General features: G+C 58.2%; 1 protein-coding gene across 6 annotated transcripts in view; it reads left to right on the top strand.

Moving 5' to 3' along the window:
- ARNT2 (aryl hydrocarbon receptor nuclear translocator 2) overlaps positions 1–19377 on the top strand; it is a 141756-nt gene that overhangs the window by 28224 nt on the left and 94155 nt on the right. For 4 of the 6 annotated variants that reach the window (XM_032836799.1, XM_032836798.1, XM_032836803.1 and 1 more), the window contains exons 2-3: positions 9699–9813; positions 15397–15444. In XM_032836799.1, the coding sequence (XP_032692690.1) occupies positions 9699–9813; positions 15397–15444 (163 nt within the window). Of the gene's footprint in view, positions 1–695; positions 973–2421; positions 2583–9698; positions 9814–15396; positions 15445–19377 lie in introns of those variants that run through there. The other 2 variants (XM_032836800.1, XM_032836801.1) reach the window with 2 other exon arrangements.

The raw sequence follows: 19377 nt of genomic DNA, 5'->3' as shown, positions 1-19377 counted from the left end.
CCTCCTAGCATGACCACTTCCCTGTCCCCTTGCTGAGTCTGTGTTTTCCACCTTCAGGGCAGGGGCGCTGGGACTTCAGGTGGCAGGGAGGCCAGGGACTCTAGTGGTGGTACGGGTGTGGACCTCCGAGCGGGCTCTGGCGCAGCACCCACTTTCCAGAGAGCACGATGCATGCCTAGGGCAGCCCGGGCAGCAGGCCTGTGCCTCCGCAGCCCCGTTAGTGGAGGCGGGGGCTGCCCTGGAACTGGTTCTGGTTGTTTAATGCTAAAACCTGCCTGCCGGCTGGGAGTGGCTCAGACACGGCTGGATGCCCGGTGTCCAGGCTGGAGGCACCAGCAGGTAGAGGCACGGCCTGGCCTCTTCCCATATCTGCCGCTTCCTCCCTGCTGCAGAGACCCAGGGCCTGCCTGTTGGACAGGGCTGCCTCGCAGACAACATGGGCTGGTTGAAATGTAGCAAGGACCCAGGTTCACAGTCACCCGACTCTCGGACTCATGATCTTTCTGTACATCGTGCTATAAAAATCCCACCCCACGGAGGGCCTTGGGGAATCGTGTGCCCCGCCTTCCTTTCAAAAGCAGAAGGGACCCTCCCTGGCTCTCCTTTCAGGACCAACCTCTTCTAATCTCCAACCCCCCCCACCCCCGAGATGTGTTAGTAATAACGTAGATAATTCAAACGTATATTGTGGTTGCGCAAGAAATCCAAGTCCCTGGTTTTTCAGAACCTAAGCAGTTAAATGTTAGAAATTTTGCTGCAAATAAATTGATCAGTATGCAAGACAGTTGTCACGGCTGAATCATGGTCCACAGTTAAGGTAAACAGATCTGTGATGACATTTTCTGAGCAGAATACAAATGCAGCTCATTTCCTCCCAGAGGTCCCTAACATTTCTTCTGCACGGATAACAGATTCTCCCAAGAAGGTGCTGGTCACAGGGAAGAGAGATCTTTGTTTAATCCCTTGGAAAAGGTAGGGCTGTAATGTGTGCTGTGCTTTCGGGGGGAAGAATGGTTCTGAGAGAGACGGCTGTTGGGGGGAGGGTTTTTCTCCGCTGAGCTGTCCCCCTCACCCCCCACCCGCGGAAAGACCCTTCTGGCTTTTCCTCTGTTGGAATTATCATTAAAACATCATGTTGTTGTATTGTGAAAGTTTCCATGTAACTGATTTTTTTTTTCCCAATGTGAAGATCGAGGGGTGTTTTTCATACTGAAATGCCCATGCAATAATAGGGGGACGAAATGTCTGTCACTCCCTCATGTTCCTTGTATCTGGAATGCTCTCCCATTGCCTTTTCCCCGTGTTTTCGCCGCCTGTGCTGTGTCGGAGGAATCCTGCACAATATGTCTGCGTCTGAAATGTGAGATGGTCCGGGGAGGGATGCTACATCGTCAGCCAGCTCTGAGTTCTGTGTCATGGCGAAGCTTTCAAACCCTCGGCTTGCGCTGATGTTAAAATGCGCCGGAAACCTCACCAACTTCGCATGTGGCAGGTGGTCCTTTTGCCTTTGTGTGTCATGGGGAACCATGCTTCCCCGGAGGGCAGGGGGCCGTCTGCGTTTGGAAGCAGACGCTGAGGAGAGAGGTGTTCTGACTGCTTGTGCATTTGCTGTTGGCTGTAACCTGGGACCCTGCGCCGAGGTCTGTAGCTAAGAGCTGCGTGTGAGGCCGGGGAATAATTCTAGATCTCATGGGAGTCGGAGCAAGGTCCAGGGACTGGGCATGGACCGGGGGTGGGGGGGGGGGCACGCCCCTCGAGGGCGGGACTGGGTGGGTCTACCCAGAAAATCTGCAGCAATCGAAGGAATCCATTTAGGAAAAGGGCACCTTTTACCTCCTGTTTCATTGCTTCCAGGGCGTTTTCCTTGCCAGGAAGGCACAACTGTGGCTTCCTCCAGGAAGCCTTCTCAGATCCTCCCGGTCATTCCCACAATGCCGGTCGCTTAGCCTAGCATGCAGCTCTCACCAGGAAATTGCCCAACTGTGTGTCTCCACCGGAGGCGGGTTGGGGGGCTCTGTTCCTCTCGAGTACCTGGCTTCTGCCACAGCTGCTGGCTCAGAGCTTTCAAAAGCCGTTTGTAATGGAAACAGGGTCCCGTTTCTTACAGCTGCCTCTGCAGCAGGAAGCGAGGTCCCAATGAACCCTGTTTGTTAGCAGAACAGGTGGAGAAACAGAGTCACGCACGGGGAAGCTGGAGCTCGGGCCAGCCCGGCGCTGGCGCACGACCCTCCGAGGCGACGGACGGAGGGAGGTGTGAAGGCGCGTGCCCGGCCCTGGCTGCGGAGTCCCCGCGGGCAGGCGTGTGGCACGGCGGACGTAAACCCTCCACCAACCCACCATATTGTTCTTCCTCCTCCGGAAATTTTTTGCCCCATCTGGTCTCGGTGTAGGAGGATCAGGTGATCCTGCTCTTTCGAATCTTCCCTTTCTGGGAGCTGACGGTGACATAGGGAGTATTTTGAGGCACTGACATCATCTCTCTCCTCCTGGATGCCCTCTTTGCGATTCCGTCACTCTGGCCCTGCCATCTTCTACCTGGACGGCTGCGACCTTCCTGGCTTTGCAGGAGAAGTACAGGGATGGTAAGGGTAAACCATGGGGCACCAGACCTCGACTGGGTGGGGAAGGGACTGGCCGGGGACAGGCTTCCCCGGGAAAGTAATGTTGGAGCTAAACTGAACAACTGTTGGGAGTTAGCTCAGTGAAGAAGGAAGGAGAGTTTCCTCCCCTGGGGTATAGCAGGTGCAGAGGCCCTGAGGTGGGTGGGAACGTGGTGTGTTCAAGAAGCTGATGGACCAGTATAGCTGGAGCTCAGGAGGTGTGCTGGAGGGGTGGACGGCAGCCTGGCCACATGGGGATGGGCTGATCGTGGCAGGGAGCTCCACGTGTGTTCCAAGAGCAAAGAGAGGCCGCTGGAGGATAGAAGCAAAGGCTGGCCTTGGCAGATCTGGCTTCCATGAGGATCAATGAGGGAGAGTAGATGCGGGGAGGCCAAGGGAGGAGGTCCTGAGCGGGGGCTGGTAGTAGAACCCAGAGGTGGAGAGACCTTTGGGGGTAACAGCAGGATCTGACAGCTGCGTGTGGGATCGTGGCCACACTCCTGAATGAGAGGAGGTGCCCTGGGGAGAAGAGAGGTGGGGAGATGTAGAGGGAGGCAGAGGAGGCCGAGAAGGTGGGGCCTGGGGGTGGGAGGGAGCAGTGGGGCCCCTGCAAGCTGAGGAGGGAGGTGGGCGGTGGGGGGTCACCCCCAAAGAGGGTCTGGCACGGAAGGGGCCCTGGGACGGACAGCTCTCTAGCAGGGTGACAGGGACAGAGGTCTGACTGTGGAGGGCTGTGTGGGATCCCAGGAGGCCTCAGGGTGAGACACAAGGGGAGTGGGTGACTTCTCCACATGACCGACTTCCATTTGTACGATTGAAAACCTGTTTCCAACCTTGATTTAAATGTCGCTGCGTGACGTTCTGTCAGTAGGAGGTGCTCTCGGTTCCATGCTGCGCTAGACGACTCTCCTTTTTCCGTGTGGTCAGCCCTCACAGGCGTGCGGAGGTCAGGGTGAGGACCGTAGCCCTCCCTCCCCTGCGGTGTCTGCTGGGGTTGCCCCGGGAACCTGGGGTCTGGGACTTCTGAGCCCCACAGGTGCACCTGCTCATGGAGGTGCTCCGCGTGCTGTGTCCGTGGCAGGTTTGGGACGGGGCTCACGTGTGCATCTCTGTGTGAAGCCCTGTGGGGCCCCGGGCAGGGGAGAAGTCGGGGAGGTCGGGGACGGGCACGTTCAGGGTCTGTCTGCAGACCCCCCTCCCTGCTCCCTGTAGTGGTGCCTGGGCCCCTGGGGGTTTAGAGGCCCCATGCTGTGCAGGGTGGTGGTGCGAGGGGTGGCCCAGAGCAGAGCCTTGTCTGTGCTCCTCCTCCTCACGGCCTCTTGCAGCGGCCTCCCAGGACCGTGTCGCGAGCGGGGTTGCTGAGCATTCAGGAAGGCCTCTCCTAGCGCCGTACCCCCATTGGCGGCCCAGCACGTAAAAATGAAATCACAGAAGCAACTTAGTTCCTTACAGTAAGACAATGATGGCAGGTTTTATCAGCATCTGTGTGCGTGTGTGTGTGTGTGTGTGTGTGTGTGTGTTGACTTAGGCCACATTTAAATGAGCTTATACTTCGTGCCCAGCATCACTCCAGGGTTCTACAGATATGAGCTTCTTTCATCTTCCAAACAACTTCCTGAGGTCCTTCCCATTTGGAGGCTCCTTTTGTAGTTAGTAGACGGAGGCACAGACAGGTTATATGCTCAAGGGTTCCGTAAACACACGCACGCACACACGCACACAACGTCTGCTTTAACAGCCTCCTCTTGGGGGAAAATAAAAGGGCAGAGTGGAAATCACTTCTGCCGGTGTCTCACATCAGTGACCTTCTTTAATCCCCCAAACAATCCCCTCTGCTACGAGAACGTAGCAGAGTTCCTGACATCACAGATGGGGACTCTGCAGCGTGGGGAGGATAAGTCGCTTGCCCACGACCCCAGGGCTAGATGGACTGACCCCAAAACATGAAGGTTTCCTGCACATCACACGACTTCCTGTCTGGGCTTCTGACCTCAGGACATCCCTTGTCATCCCGGCAGAGGGCGGGCTGCTTGCCCAGGCTCTGTCTGAGCACCCCAAGTGGCGAGGGCCCTACAGTGGCTGGCCGGGCACACAAGAGCCCGCTTGGCCCCTCACCGGCTGTGTGGCTGCACACGGCCCCTGCCTCTCTCCTCCCACGTCCCTCATCTGTAAAATGGGCTGACTTGATTCCTGTCTTGTACAGGGGAACACCAACACTCGGGAAGAGCTCGGAACGTGGTTGGCACCCAACATAAACCTTGCCGTCTTTATGCAAAATATTTTAATTATTTGCATATAAAACTTTTATCGTTATCTGTAAGCCCATCCATTCTGCGGTCGGCCAGTCCTGTTGGTGAAAAGGGTTTCCCCTTTCTTTGTCTTGTTTGTTTGTCGCTTCTCGCTGTCCAGCTGTCTGTGCTTTTCACCATGTTTTCTACCGGAAACCCTCAGAAGATGTTTGTTATTCTCGCTGTGGTCAGTAAATTAACACATCATTAGACTCACATTAAAGTAACACATGTTCATTGCAAAAAAAAAAAAACAACCTATACGGAAAGAGTTTTTAGGAGAACGTAAAACCCCACTCGGATTCCCACCCCAGAAAGGGCCACAGTAACACGCTGCTGTCTCTGCATTTGTCTTCTAGTCCCGTCCCGGGCAGGTAGCCTCACACGCCACGCTAGGACCTGCTCGGGTCTCAGGGTCCGCGTTGCCAGCGCCACCCTCAGAAAGGCTGAGCTCACATGCACCCCGCAGGAGCAGAGGAGGGCGGCGGGCATCCAGGATCGTTTCCCCTCTGCCTGGTGCAGTGCTCAGGTTCCACTTTCCTTCATTTTGGGGTGAATTTGGAGCAGGTCTACAGTGTGCTTACAAGGCGGCTTCAAGCCCTGCCTCAGAGACCCTCACCTCTGAGCTGGTGGGAGACCTTCCCCCATCCGCCTTTTCTGAGGGGACATCCCAGGAGTTATCCTCCCTTCCAGTCAAGTCACATAGAAAAGTTGCCAGATTTGGGGAGCAGGTGTCCACTTTTCCCAGGAAGGCCCACAGCTGATCCCACGGGATTCGGGCTTGGGTTACAGAGGAGAGAAACACGTTTCCATAATGTCTTTTACGGGAATGCACAGAGGGTAGCTCCTGAAAGACACTGAGGTTTAACCTTTAGAAAAGTGAATTTTAGTTTCATTCATTGAAACTTTGACTTGGTTTATTGGAATCCAGAGCACTATTTCAGTGACCAAAATGGCATTTCATAAAATGATAAAATGAACAAGATTTATTCCTGAAATAAACCTTAATAGGAATGGGAGCCGATTTCCTTATCTCAAACAAGCATTTCTATCTCAAACAAGCTGGTCATTCCTGTTCAATCCAGGACCAAGCAAGGTTGCTCACCAGCACCATATTATGACCATTTTAATCATTGTTTCTTGAGCGTCATTCTTTCCCCCCAGACCCTGTGTTGGGCTCTGCACATGCGCTATTCTTAATTTTTAGAATGACCCTTCAGAGTAGATTATCATGACTTTTTGACCAGAGTGGCCTGGTCACTCTTGTAGTTGGGAAGTGTTGAGTTGTGATTTGACACCAGGTGTGTTTGACGGCAAAGCCCAGGGTCTTGGGTTACCCAGGTCTGGGCCATTATTACTGAACGTTGTTCTGAAGTTCTGGCTAATGAAATAAGACATGAAAAAGAAACGAAACATTTCCCTGTTGGAGGTGAACATAGCATCCTTATTTGGAGTCCACAGCTTTGTGAACTTAGAAAGTTCACAAGAATCAACCAAAAAATGATTAGAACAAATTAGAATTTGGTGGGATGGCAGGACACAGGATGGTGACCCTGGGCCCCCTTCAGCCGGGCATGCACATTTTGAAAGGGTGACACGTGGAAGGCAAGGGTGGGAAGAGCAGCGGCTCCTTCACGGCTGTGATGGGGTTAGTGACGGGGGAGGGAGGGGGTAGGGGATCACGGGCCGACCCTGCGCAGAGCCAGATGTGGGGCTGGGGCGCAATCTCATGGCCCTGAGATGATGACCTGAGCCCAAACCGAGAGTCACTGACGGAGCTACCCAGGTGCCCCCATATTCTGGAATCTAAATGGAAGAAAAAGCCAGAAAGAAGGATGAAGGGAACCGGACGGTGAGGGCAGTGGGAGGAGGTCCCCTGCTGGGTATCGGAGGATGGTGCAGCGAGAGCAAGCACAGACCGCGCGGTGACCGGCGGAGAAATGGAGACGCTCGAGGCAGAGCCACGTTCAAACACAACGTGGGAGAGAAGGTGCATTGTGGCCCTTGTAGGTAGAAGAAGGATTCCTGAATGAACTGAGCTTGGGATGCTTGACCTTTGCTTCTGCTGGGGACTGAGTTATGTCCCCAAAATTCCCATGTTGAGGCCCCGGCCCGCAGTGTGACTGAATCTGAAGGAAGAGCCGTTAGGTGGTAATTGAGAAGGGAGGTGGTAAGGAGAGGGCCGTGGGTTGGTGGCCTGCTGAGAGGAGGACGTGCAAGGCCACCGAGAGGAGTTGGCCATCCGCAAGCCAGGGAGAGGGCAGCCGCCGGGACGTGAGCTGGCCGGCACCTTGACCTTGGACTCCCCAGTCCCCAGACCGTGAGAAAACGGAAGTCCGTTGTCTGCGGCACCCGGCCCGCGGAATTCTGTTACAGCGGCCAGAGCTGACCCACGCATCTCCTTCAGCCTCTCCCTCCGAAAGCGTTCTCTCGCACTAACGAAATCTCTCCACCTTCAAAGCAAGTGGCAGACTGGAGAAAAATGCCGTCAAGTGTTTTCAGAACATACTCTAGAGTTCTCCCTTCATTACCGAAGGGGCTTGTGCAGACAGATGAGGGGGAAACACTGACTCCTGGGAGGAGAGGATTTCCTGGACGCCTGGTGCTGGCCTCCGGTACTGGGCCGCCACCACCGCCGTGTCACCTCCGGGCCGGTGGGAGCCTCTCACCTTCGCCCTGTGATGGGAGGCCCCAGCCCCAGCTTGAGGGCGCTTGGTGACAGGTGCACGTGGCCGGCGAAGAATGGGGCTGTCTCAGCACACCCGCCTGCTGCATCACCTCCACGAAGGGCACCGTGTCCCACGGCGGAGCCTGCTGGTGTCCCCCCGTCAGCTTGCCCTCCTGTCCCGCACAGCCGTGGAGGGCTCTGGGGTATGCTCAGTGGGGTCTTTGGGAGCAGGTGGTCGTGGGCCTGCCCTCACACAGCCAGCCCGTCTGCTGGGCAGCGGAGGCCGGCCCACGTGGAGGGTCCAGGGGAGCAGACAGGATGCCGACGTGCGGGGAAGACCGACCCCCCCCCCCCCCGCCCTGACCACGCGTGAGCAGTTGTCTGAGGACAGGGTTGGACGGCGGGTGTTCCCAAGCCTCGTCTCGTAGCCAGATTTCATGGCACTTTACTTTCTGTGACTTGTATTACAAGAGCAATATTTTTGCTTTCCCGAAGTAAAATTGGATGACTGTCGTTTTGTCTAAACACACATTGTCTCCCCCACCTTTCCCCCCTTTTATGATACGCCGGTCTAACCAAAGTTAAGCACGACTTCCTGATACAGGACTTCTCAGTACATTTTTAAAGGATAGTGCAATCTCCGAGGATAAGCGTGTGGCTTTTCCTACTTTGCTGAACCAGGGGACCTTTTTCTCGGAGAGTCTTAAGGGTCTGAGGTTCTCTGTGGCTTATTTTGGGAAGGGGTCACTTTTGTCCTCACTCCTGTTTGTGTTGGTGGCTGCTGTGCCCTCCACTTGGGGGGGAGGGCAGTGGACTTAATCTGTTTCAGATTAAGTTGAAACTGTTGCAAGGGGAGAGGACTCCTTTAAAGAAATGGATTTTTCTCCCTTGAGTACTTCGCAGTTGTGTGCAGTAGGTTAAAAAAAACTAACCCAGCAACTGTAACAGCTCTCCAGTTTTTGTGAACAGAGTGGAGTGGCTAAATCAAGATGTTGTCTGTTAGTATTCGAGAATTCTCCTTCCAAAGTTTTCAGTGGGATAGTTTGAGTTGGTCTTAGAATGTGTTTATTAAACACGATGTCTTCGGATGTAACGTGGGGCAGCTGTGCGGTGCCTCCCTGGTTTCTGGAAGGAGGCAGAGGGCAGAGACCCACCCCGTGTGAGCACTGCCCGTCCCCCTGACAAGGGCCCAGATTCCCTTATTTATCTTGAAATACATTCTAGTAGACCGTGGTGTCCCTTCTGAGCTGTGTGAGAGCTGAGCTGGGCAGGCGAGCGCTTGGGGAGTTTCCCTCAAGAACAGGAGGCAGCGTCGGAGAGGGCATTTGAATATTTATTTTGCTATTTAATATTTGGAGGAAAGTGGTGCCTGAGTTAAAGAACCCTCCGCAAGGAGGAAGGAAAATTCTTGAACTGTGTGGTTTCTCTGAAATTGGGCATGCTTGACATTGCCTCAGCAAGCTTCCAGAAGCTTCTAGCTCGTAAGAAGTAGTGCCCCAGGGTCTGTGGGGCCAGGAAAAATGTGAGCCTCTACCCCTACACCTGCGTATCCCGGCAGTAGTCCGTATCCTGGGGAGGCCTGGCTGTGGAGAGCCGGGTCCCTCGAACGGGCCGTCGTGGAGTCTGTGTGGGCACTCGCTTTCCTTGTCATGAGTGGTGGGGCCACACGGGCCCCTTTGGTCATGGTTCTGAGGATTCAGGATTGGGAACAGCCTTTCCACCTGCAGGCAAGGGCCCAGGGTGAAGGCAGCTTACCGGGGGCCCGGCCACAGGGGACAGACACCCGACTCCTGTGGGTTTGCTCCGTCTGTATGGCTGCTCAGGCTCTGGCCACACTGCCTGGATCCATGGAAGTCTTACCCACTGCCAGGTCACCTGGTGTCCCTTCTGAAAGCTGCAAGTCCGCGCTATTCTTAACCACTGGCACTGAGCATGGGGGTTCTGCCTGGGATGGGGTCCTGTTCCAAAGCAGGAGGGCGGAGCCCAGCTGGGGGAAGGGCTCCCCTGAGTCAAATAACCAGCCTGGGCTGAGTGGCCCCAGGGCCTTGGGCTCTCCTTCCGGCTGCTGCTTTTGGGACCACTGGACAAGTTTCTTGTTTGTTCCTGGCATTGATAAAACCTGTCTTCTTGGCTGTGTTGCAGAAATGGCTTCTGACATCCCTGGATCGGTGACATTGCCTGTGGCCCCCATGGCGGCCACAGGACCCGTGAGGATGGCCGGGGCCATGCCCGCCCGTGGAGGAAAGCGGCGTTCTGGGTAAGCAAACAGCGTTTCCAGGAACGGCTTCATACGTGTTGTGCAACACTCTTGACCTGTTAGGGAAATGCTGTCTCTCCCCCTCCCGGAGAGTAAAAGCTCAGCGGTCTGCCTGCTTGTTGAGATTTTGCAAGATCCCCAAGTATGCATGTGATTTGCCTCTAAGTGTCTGCCCCAGCGGCCAGTGGGGGCCTCCTGCTTGTTTGCCTCCTGGTGGGGACGGGCTCTATGGTCCTGCTGGGCCCTGCTCAGGCTGTCTCTGGGAGCAGGGAGCTCATGGGGACCCCTGTGTGAGCATGCCAGCCGAGGGCAGTGTTGCGGACTGAGCCCCAGCCCTGTGGGCCGCGAGGAGGCCCCATCGCTTGTGTGTCCGGGGAAGCCGGTCTCTGCCGGCTGGCGTGCTGGAACTCTCAGAACGTCGGCTCCTCCGGCCCCACAGCCGAAGGCCAGGCGTGTGCCTCGTGCACTGCATTGCTGGTAAAGCTGCTGAAGGTGGGACATGCCAGGACCAGGAGCTACGGGGACATTGCCCTTGGGCTGATGGACCCCAAAACCACATCTGCTGACGGCTGTGGCTCCTATAGTTTCAGACGGATATCAGAAACCCAGCCAGCTAACAAAAATCCCTGCGGGGACAACGAGACCTACATATTCACACCCCGCTGTCCCCCGGGCCCCTCTCCACATCGAATCTGTGTGATTTTCAATGAACTGGTGAATAACGGTTCTCGGGAAATAGAGTCAGCTTCTCCCCTTAGTGCCACTTCCGACAGCCCAGGAGCAGGGAACGCACTGGCCCCAGCCCCAGACCTGCGGGGTGGGCTCCGGTGCCAGTTGGCCGTGCTCCAGACCTGTAGTCCCTCTGCCCAGGGTGGGTCTGGAAGGGGCAGGGGACGGGCATGTGGGGAGGCCTGGAGTGGGATGCGTGCCCGCGCTGCAGGTCTGGATCGCGGGGGAACACTGCTGTGTGCACCCCATGGTCTTGAGAGGAGGGTCCCAGCTTTGGGTTCATACTGAGAGGGTGGGAAGGGCTGGGACACCGAGCCCAGTGGCCCCCGCACCCGCTTTCCCCTGACTCAGGGCTCACTCCCCAGGCCCCAGTGCAGCAGGCGGGGGGCTCGTACTCAGGGCAGGCCCGTGGTACACTGAGTCGGCGCCTGGGGCCCAGCTGGGCAGATCCTCGAGTCCGGGGTCTCCCTGCAACCCCCCACCCCCACCGCCGTCCTGTTGGAAGTGGCTCTTCCAGCCAGTGGGCGCCGAGCTGAGCGTGTCTGTGCCACTGCGGGGGGACGGGCCCTGTCGACACGTCAGCGTGCTGACGTCTCTTTGCACATTCCAGGTGTTTTAAAATTATTTTAAATGTGTGTGCTCTCTCACTTCCGTTCCTGGAGACAGAACGCTGGGGCTGGCCCACTCCTGTTTCCAGAGAGGCTGGCACAGGGAGGAGGGGGTCAGGGTCTGGCACGGACAGAGATGCTCAGGCCGACCCCTCTTGGCAGGTGAGCAGCCCCTCTGGGCCGGATCTGGGCCCCCACCAGGAGTGCCTGCACTTGCCCCTCCCACCCTGCACGGTGCTGGGGGTTCTGTGCGCGGGGCTGAGCTGCTGGCCCCGAAGCCAACCCTAGCCCACGTCCAGGCCCTGACTTCCACTGGCCCACCTGGCTGATGACTGGACATCAATCAGGCTCTTTTCTGAAGACGTTGTCCCCAGCTGTCCCTTGCCTACCTGATCTCACATGCACGCGTGCTCACACACACACACACACACACACAGCATGCACAGGAGGCAGGGAGGACCCCGAGTGGGCTGACACGGAGCCTGGAGGTCATCCCACCTCCAGCCACGGGAGTCAAACATCAAGAAAAGACACAAGAGATTCAAGGAAGGGACAGCAGCGGCCGACACGCTGGCCACCTGTGTAGGCATGGCCTGGGCCCTTTAAGACAGTCAGGAGGCCTGCCCCCCACTGTCTGCTTCCTCTTCCCCATCACAGGGAGGGAGCTCGCAAACCGGTTCCTCTGCTAAACCCCGTCGACCGAGGGGCTTATCTTCTGGGTCTAGGCGGGGAAACGTGCACTTGCGCGGGGCTCTTCGCCGGTAAGTCCTGCAGCTGCCACCGTACACGGCTCGTCTGCGCCTGATTACGCCCAAGCAGCTAAACACATAGCTAAACGCCGCGTGAGCATGTGGGGCACTGGAGAGACAGAGGGCTCGGGTGGGGGAGAGGAAGGGGCAAGAGGCGAGCATCTGCTTCCTACCCCCATCCCTAACCCGGCTCCCGGGGCTGGCCTCCCCTCCGTCCCAGTGCTTCCAGTTGCACAGAGCTGACCCCTGGCAGGTTTGGGGGCCCCTGGCCGCCACCCAGCCCATCCCTGTGGGTCCCTCGGGCTTGAACGCGCTGCCCCGTCCCTGACGGCCTTCCCCGGAGCCACCGGCTAGCTGAGCGCCCCACTGGCCCCGGGACACAGGTGAAGGTGCAGGAGTTTCCGATTCTTTGAAAAGTGACTCCACACACGTGCGAGAGAGGAGTGAGGGCGAGTCACCTTGTTCTCTTCCGTCGAGACCTCCCTGATCTCAGTGCCGGGGTGTCGGCGCCCGCTTCTGGGGAAGGGGACAGTGGCAGGGATGGGACGGGCTCTGACCCCAAAGCCAGACGCTTGTTCTGGCTCCGCTGCGGCCGCTGTGGCTGGCCCAGGCTCCGCAGCAGGGCTGTTCCTGCTCCCGTGGCCGCCCGTGCTGTTAGCAGGAGCCTCGGGCGGCCCAGGGCCCTCCGGTGCTGCCGTTCCGGGGCCTGCCCTTCTCCGGAGAGCGTCTGATGACTGCCCTTTGATAATGCGCGGTTGCTACCCAGTCCCGGTCCCGGGGACTCCCGTCACACACTCTTGACTAGTTCCAAGCTCAGAGGTGCCTTCCTGGCATTTTATCAACCCAGAGTTCTCGCTCATTGATGGGAAGGGAGGCAGTACGGCTTCAGCCCGTCCTTTGAAGACTGTCACAGCATCCACGTGTCATTCCGAATCCTTCAGCGTGAACATGGTGGGACGTCAGGGTCACAGCCGGGTTTCTCTCATTAGCCAGGTGCTTCAGGGGAATAAAGGCACGTAAAAGACATAAAACAAAGCATGATTTAGAGTTTTTATAGCAGAAGAAAGAAGCCCAGCTATTGTGGCATGGTTAAAGCAGGGGATCAGCCGTGGTGACAGACGGCCACGGCAGCGTCCTGAGGTGACGCTCTGAGGAACCTGTGTCCCCAGGAGCACGAGACTGGTGGGGTCAGGGGCGTCGCCCCGAGGACCTGACCAGTCGTTCGTGGACTGATTCTCTTCTGGGCTCACACCCACATCACACTCTTCCGAATGACGGAATCTGATGGCTGCACGTGTGTGACCTCCTATGCGCGGACGGGGAGGCCCCCTTTCGTGGTCTCTTAAGTTTCTGTAGACAAACCCGAGCTCCCCCCGACTCTAGGAAACCCTGACTCCAGAGCGGGGCTGCCCCTTCCCTACACCGTTGGCTTCCTCCACGGAGCCACAGCTCACCTGGCCTGAGTGGGACCGTGTCCCCGCCTGTCTGCGCCATGAGGGTCTAGCGTAAAGAATAGAATGGTCTTCCCGAAAACCAGGGAGACCAACCACCCTGGTTGGCCTGGGTTTTTCCCAGTTTTAGCACTGATGGCCTGCATCCTGGGGTGCTCTCAGCCTGGGAAAATCGGGATGCTTTTCACCCCGAACACCGCAAAAATCCTGCAGGATGAGGCCTGGGGGCTGACCGAGGCATGGCATCTTGCCGGAGCCCGGTTATCACCCTCCCGTGAACTTGTGCTGGCATGTGATGCCCACTCGAGGCTTTGTCACCTGCTAACATACGTCCTGAGGAATTCTGAAAATGCAGTTTCTTTTCTGGAACTCTGAAATGTCTGTGGCCCCCCGGGGATTGGGTCCTGTCCGTGTGCTGCTGTTCCCGCGGTGAGCACTGGGGGTCAGTGTGGCTCCGCGGCTCTGCGGCCCCGGGCATTTTTGATGGGCCAGCGTCGCTGTTACTTCTGGTTGAGGGGAGGTGGTGGCGTGGTGGCTGTGCAGGCCGTGGACGGCTTCTCTCCGAGCGGGAGTCTTTGTGTTTGGCCCCCACTTGCCCACAGTGCGGCAGGGGGGTCTCCCGCGGCCACCTGTGGGCCATGTGTCACCGCATGGTGTGCATGCCGTCTTTCACTCTCCTTTCCCTTACCAACCACATGTCCTCCCCTCCTGCCTGGCCCCAGGGGCCGTGGTGTGTCCATTTTCATTGCTGTCGCCTGTCCCTACTCTCATCTAACTTAGCCTTTGCTCTTTGCTCCTAGAAGCCCGTTGTAGCCCACGTGCCTGGAAATGAGGGGTTCTAGTCTCTCTGGTCATCCCAGACAGACGGGTGCCCAGATTAGGGCTGTGGCCACCCAGCACATATGCAAAAAAAAATCAGTGAATGGTCCCATTTTAAAGAAGAAAATACTCCTTTGTCCTAAATCCAGTCCCTAAGTTCCCCGAGTTAGTGCCCAGCTGAGAGAAGATCATTTGTCTCATTAGGGTCCTCTCCTGTGTGTGTGTGTGTGTGTGTGTCTGTGTGTGCGTGTGTGTGTGTGCACGTGTGTGTGCACATGTGGGTGTGCACGTGTGGGTGTGTGCGTGCGTGTGCATGCATGTGGGCAGAGCTCTGCCTCTGCCCCCTGGCCCTTCCTTGTGCCCTGGGCCTCCTGTTCATTCCCCGAGTCACCGTTACCCACCTAGAGCCAGGGGTGGGGGTCCCGCTCCCCATGAGGCCAGCACACCCTCATTCCTGGGCTCAGCTCTCTGTCCTGGCTGCCGGGCAGGCCGGCCTCCCTTCCGTGTGGAGCCCCTGGGACTGCACGTCGCCGGGCCCCTCGGGTCCACTGAGAGCGGGATGGCAATGCTGTGGCTCCGGGGCGTCCCCCCGCACATTCCCCTGAACATCCTGGAGAATGAGGACATCCGCGCTATTTTGCCTTTTGTCCTTGGAAGGTTCCGGGTACGGTTCACACGAATGAATTACCCCGGCATCTTTGGGGTAACGTTAGCTGACCTCAGAGGGGCCTGGTGTTTCGAGAAGGACAGTTTGGGCTATTAGTGAAACACACACTCATCCAGACTTTTCCATTCATGTTTATACTGAGAGGCTCAGGGAAGTGGGTTCTAAGTATTGGGTGAGCTTTAACGAGCACACGGGTCCTTCGGGTCGCTCCGGGCCCAGATGACTGTTTCTAGGTCCCCATGCCTTTGTTTGGCTTTGGATGTTAGGGGACAGTGGCCTGGAATGCCCCTCTCTGACTCACCCAGAGCGGCCACGTCAGCCAGCAGCTCGGCCCCCGCTAGCCCGTTACCGCCCCGAGCGCCTCCGGTTCCCCGCGAGCTTTCTGAGCCTGCTGACAGGGAGCACAAGATAAAGGACGAAATGCAGGTGGTGTTTCCTGAGGGCTGGGACTGGGACGCGTCTGGCCGGCCAAACGGGGCCCCCTGGGTGGGGCCGGCCCCTTGGGTCGCCCGTGAAATGTTCTGTCTGTACTGAACCTCCTCATGCTCTTGGCTTTTCAGGATGGACTTTGACGATGAAGATGGAGAAGGGCCCAGCAAATTTTCAAGGTGAGTTTACGTTCCTTGGTCTTCAAGAAGCCAGCAGCCAGCCATGTCCGCGAGGCCATCGCAGGGATTTCAGGGTCTTCTGTCGTGAAGAAGCCGTTGCCTGTCATCAGAGCCCTTGCTTGCCCCTTGTCCTGTGCCCGCGGGTGACCCGGGACAGGCCATGCCCGTCCGACGTCACTGAGGGAGGACACTTGACCTCAAAATGTCACTAACGGGGTATTAGCTGGGTTGGACTTCAACTGAGACAGTGACCACCGAGCTATATGGTGACGCAGGCTAGAGCTCAAGTCTAGGAAAGACTATCAAGGTGTGGCCTCTTCTGCTGCCACGGGCAGGACAGCACCCGTAAGGACGTGGGGTGGCCCCGTCCTGGGCACGGGCTGTAAGACTGCCCCGTGGGGGCCTCAGAGCCGTGTCGCTCTCTGGCCGTGTGACAGCGAGGGAGCTGGGCTCAAGGGGCTGACCTGAGTGCAGACCGTGTCCCGGAGAGGACAGGGGGTCGCGGGGCAGGTGGTGGTCCATCCACTGGGTATGGTAAGGCAGAGACAGCCCTGCAGACTGGTCCTCTTTCTCTCTCTTTTTTTCTGGTTTTGTTTGGCTGAAGTTAGTTGGAGGTTTGGGAGTGTGGAGAGAGGCACGGATCACGCCATCGATCTTAGCGGAGTGCCCCTCTGCACTGGTCACTCACAGAGGGTCCTGCCTGGACATCCGTCCCCAACTCCAGGCAGTCCTAACGCCGGGTTGCTGATGAACTTGAACCCCTGCCCTGGGCGATGGGTCCCTTCCTCTGCTCTCTGCACTTCACAGCTTGGAACGACGCTCTGGGTTATTTTTTCAAAGTTCTTAGAACAATATCCCTGGGGAGCCCCAGGCCCACGGACCCCCTGGTCTGCTCACCCCATGGCAGTGACCGAGTGCTCTCCCTCCGCTCCCCCCGAACTGGAGAGGTATAGGCGTCCCATTGCTGTGGCCTCCCAGAGTCCGCATGTCTGTAGAACACACTGTGTACCGTCCCCTGCAATGCTCAGGGAGACAGCAGAGAGGACACGGTGACTGCTGTGCTGTCTGATGACCCCGGGTTTTCTCATCAGAACAAGACATGAGTTTGGGTAACAGATGTGTGGGGTGCTGTCCCCCGGTGCTGAGAGAGCCTCAGCTCGGATGGCACCCGCTTCTTGGGAAAAGGTTTGCTCCGAAGCCGAACTAGCCTCGGATGAGGGCACGGGCACCCCTGTCTGGCCTGCTCACCTCCCACAGCCTCCCTTCCTGAGGACGGGAGGACTCTTGGTGTCTTCGTATCAGGATCCCCCTCGAGATAACATTCTAGACTGTGTTGAGCTCAGGAAATGATGACTTCTGGGGTCTCCAGACGAACGGGAGGAGAGACACAGAGGGATGTTCGCTCGACATCAAGGACCGGTGTCCGCAGTTAAATCGCTGTGCGGGACACAAGGAGCTCATTGTCTGCAGGCCCTGCATTAAGATACAATCCTTCCCCTCTGGGCCGCGGTCCACCCAGGCCGTCAGCGCATCAGAGCGCAGACTGAGGCTTCTGAAGGCCACAGCCTTCCCTCCGTGCCGACAAACCAGAGGGAGGATGGGACGGGTGTGGTCATTCACTGCTGTTTCTGGGAGAGTTTGCAGGGTGCTGGGGTCGCATCACCGTCTCCCGGGGGGCGGGGCGGTCGAAGACCCGTCCGCCGGTGGGTGCGCCTGAGCCCTCGGGGTCAGAGACACGGCACGGACCACCCCCACCCCACCCCCCGGGCTGGGGGCCGCGGCCGCTGTGCAGGGGAGCAGCAGGGCATCTGCAGGGGTGCTCTCCCACCATCGCGGTGCACTACCCGTCGGGGGCGGCTTCTGCCCCCCTGCCCGTCTGCTTGCCGTCAGCCCCGAGGAGGCCCTCTGGCTGGCCCCGTGAAGGAGGGTGGCCGAGGCGCTGGGATGGCCCCCAGCGTGGTTTGGTGCCGCAGAAGCTGAGCTGTGCCTTCCCTGCCCCCTGAGGTTTGCCCAGCCGGCTTTCCCAGCCTTCCTCGAGGGTGGTCTGAAATTTGACCGTCCTGCCTGCCCTCAGACCTCCCGTCTCAGTTCTTCTCTGGGAAATATGGCCACAGTCACAGAGGAAGTCAGTCGTCCGTTTTCTTAGAGCGACAGCAGCTGCCTGGATCCCGAGAATACCCACGGTCCGCAGACGAGGGCTGGGGGAACTGCAGGTGCAGCGGGGGGACAGCGGCCCTGGCGGTGGGCGCCGGGGAAAGACAGCCAAGGGGGCCGAGCCCCAGGCCCAGCTCCAGAGCAGCCAGAGCAAGGCCGGGAGCTGGGAAGCCGTGGGGTCGATCCTGTGGGAGAGTGGGGGGCGACTGGAGACTCACAGAAGGGAGCCACCGTCGGCAGTGGCCGGTGGGCCGTCCCGTTCTCCCACCCCTTCCTCTGGTGGCGTCCTTGGGATCCACCCTGGGATCCCCAGACCCCTGTCTCGGGCACAGTGTTAGCCTCGAGGAAGGGGGCTGGAGACGGAGGGCGCCAGAGCAGTGGGGAGCGGCAGGGAGCTGTGTGCACACAGGGGGACGCTGAAGCTGTGGGGGGTTTGGCGGAGGTCCGCTGGAGGGTGGGCGACCTGCCCCCTCACACTGAGGCTATTGGCGTGCTGGTGCTGGGCCCCCGTACTGTGCGGCATCTGCTGGTGCAACCCATGGGCCGCAGGGACGAGGGCCTTGAGGCTGATAGAGACCCGGGGGGGCCTGCGTGTCTCGGGAGGGGCGTCTTGGCCAGAGAGGCCAGGAGGAGCACGGGTAGAGAGCGACCTTTCTCCTGGGCTAAGTCTGGGGAGGGTGGCCTGACCTCATGGGCGCCTTGGGGAGTCCCTGTTGCCCAGTCATGGTCCCCATGGCGGAGGGTGATGGGCTCTCCATCTCTGGGAAAACCCATCACACAGCTCAAAGCCTTTCTCCAAAGAGGAGTCTCCCTGGCCTCTGGGAGTGGGGCAGACCCTCTGGGGAGGCCAGCCCCGAGCCCCTCTGGCTCCGGCCCAGGATGGGTGCCCTGGCCACCTGGGGGGGTGAGCACCCACCCCGCCCAGCAAGACTGAAAGCCCCCCTGGAGGAGAGGCCCAACCCACACGCTCTGTGGTTCAGGCCATCTTCCTCCTTTGTGCGCCCCCCCACTGTCTGTTTTCTGATGAGTCTGGGGTTTCTTCCTGCGCCCGTGCTGGGCTCCGCCGCCGCCTGTGGGGAGGGGCGAGAATACTGTTGCCCAAGTGGGACGGACGGCTGACATCCGTGCTGTCACCAGCGGTCACAGCTGCACGCCCCGTCCTTCGTGTGACTTACATATGCGTCTGTACGCGTGCGTGCGCAGTTCGTTAAAGGAAAGGAACGGAAATGTATTTGTAACGTTTCCATTATACACATACTTGTAACGTTCACTTTACAGCTTAGAGCAACTGAGCGCTCACTGCCGTCATTCTTGTCAACACGATTTTTGCCGTATTTGGGCTCGTTCTGTACCTTTTCTCCAAACATCCAAACAACCTCGCAGGCGCTCTTGAGGCTCTGACTGTGGCTCTGACGCCATGGCTGTGGGATGACCAATAAGCTTGGAACCAAAACCCTGGTGGTGTTACAGGGCTCTCTCACCCTTAGAGAATGGGTCTACGTGACCTTCCTGAGGTCCCACCCTCGGGTGGCCTGTCTCTTGCCCGGGACGCCTGCAGCACCCAGCTCCGCCTGCTGGAGCTCCGGTTATGTCTGCGGGGCGCAGCCCGTCGTCAAGAGGGAGTTGTGAAGGGCAGCCTCCCACGGGCTTGGCCTTCTGTGTTTCATCCCACCTACTCTGATACTCTGGCACTTTCTGTTTGACTCTGTGTGGTTCAGACGCTCGCGCGTGCTTTCTCCAGCTTGGGAGATGTGGCGATATTTTGGTTTGAATCCTCCC

This window comes from Lontra canadensis, unplaced genomic scaffold, assembly GCF_010015895.1.
Source record: "Lontra canadensis isolate GAN:19392208 unplaced genomic scaffold, GSC_riverotter_1.0 scaffold94, whole genome shotgun sequence".
NCBI lineage: Eukaryota > Metazoa > Chordata > Mammalia > Carnivora > Mustelidae > Lontra > Lontra canadensis.
The sequence above is the reverse complement of the archived record's forward strand: the minus strand, read 5'-3'. Positions and strand labels throughout refer to the sequence as shown.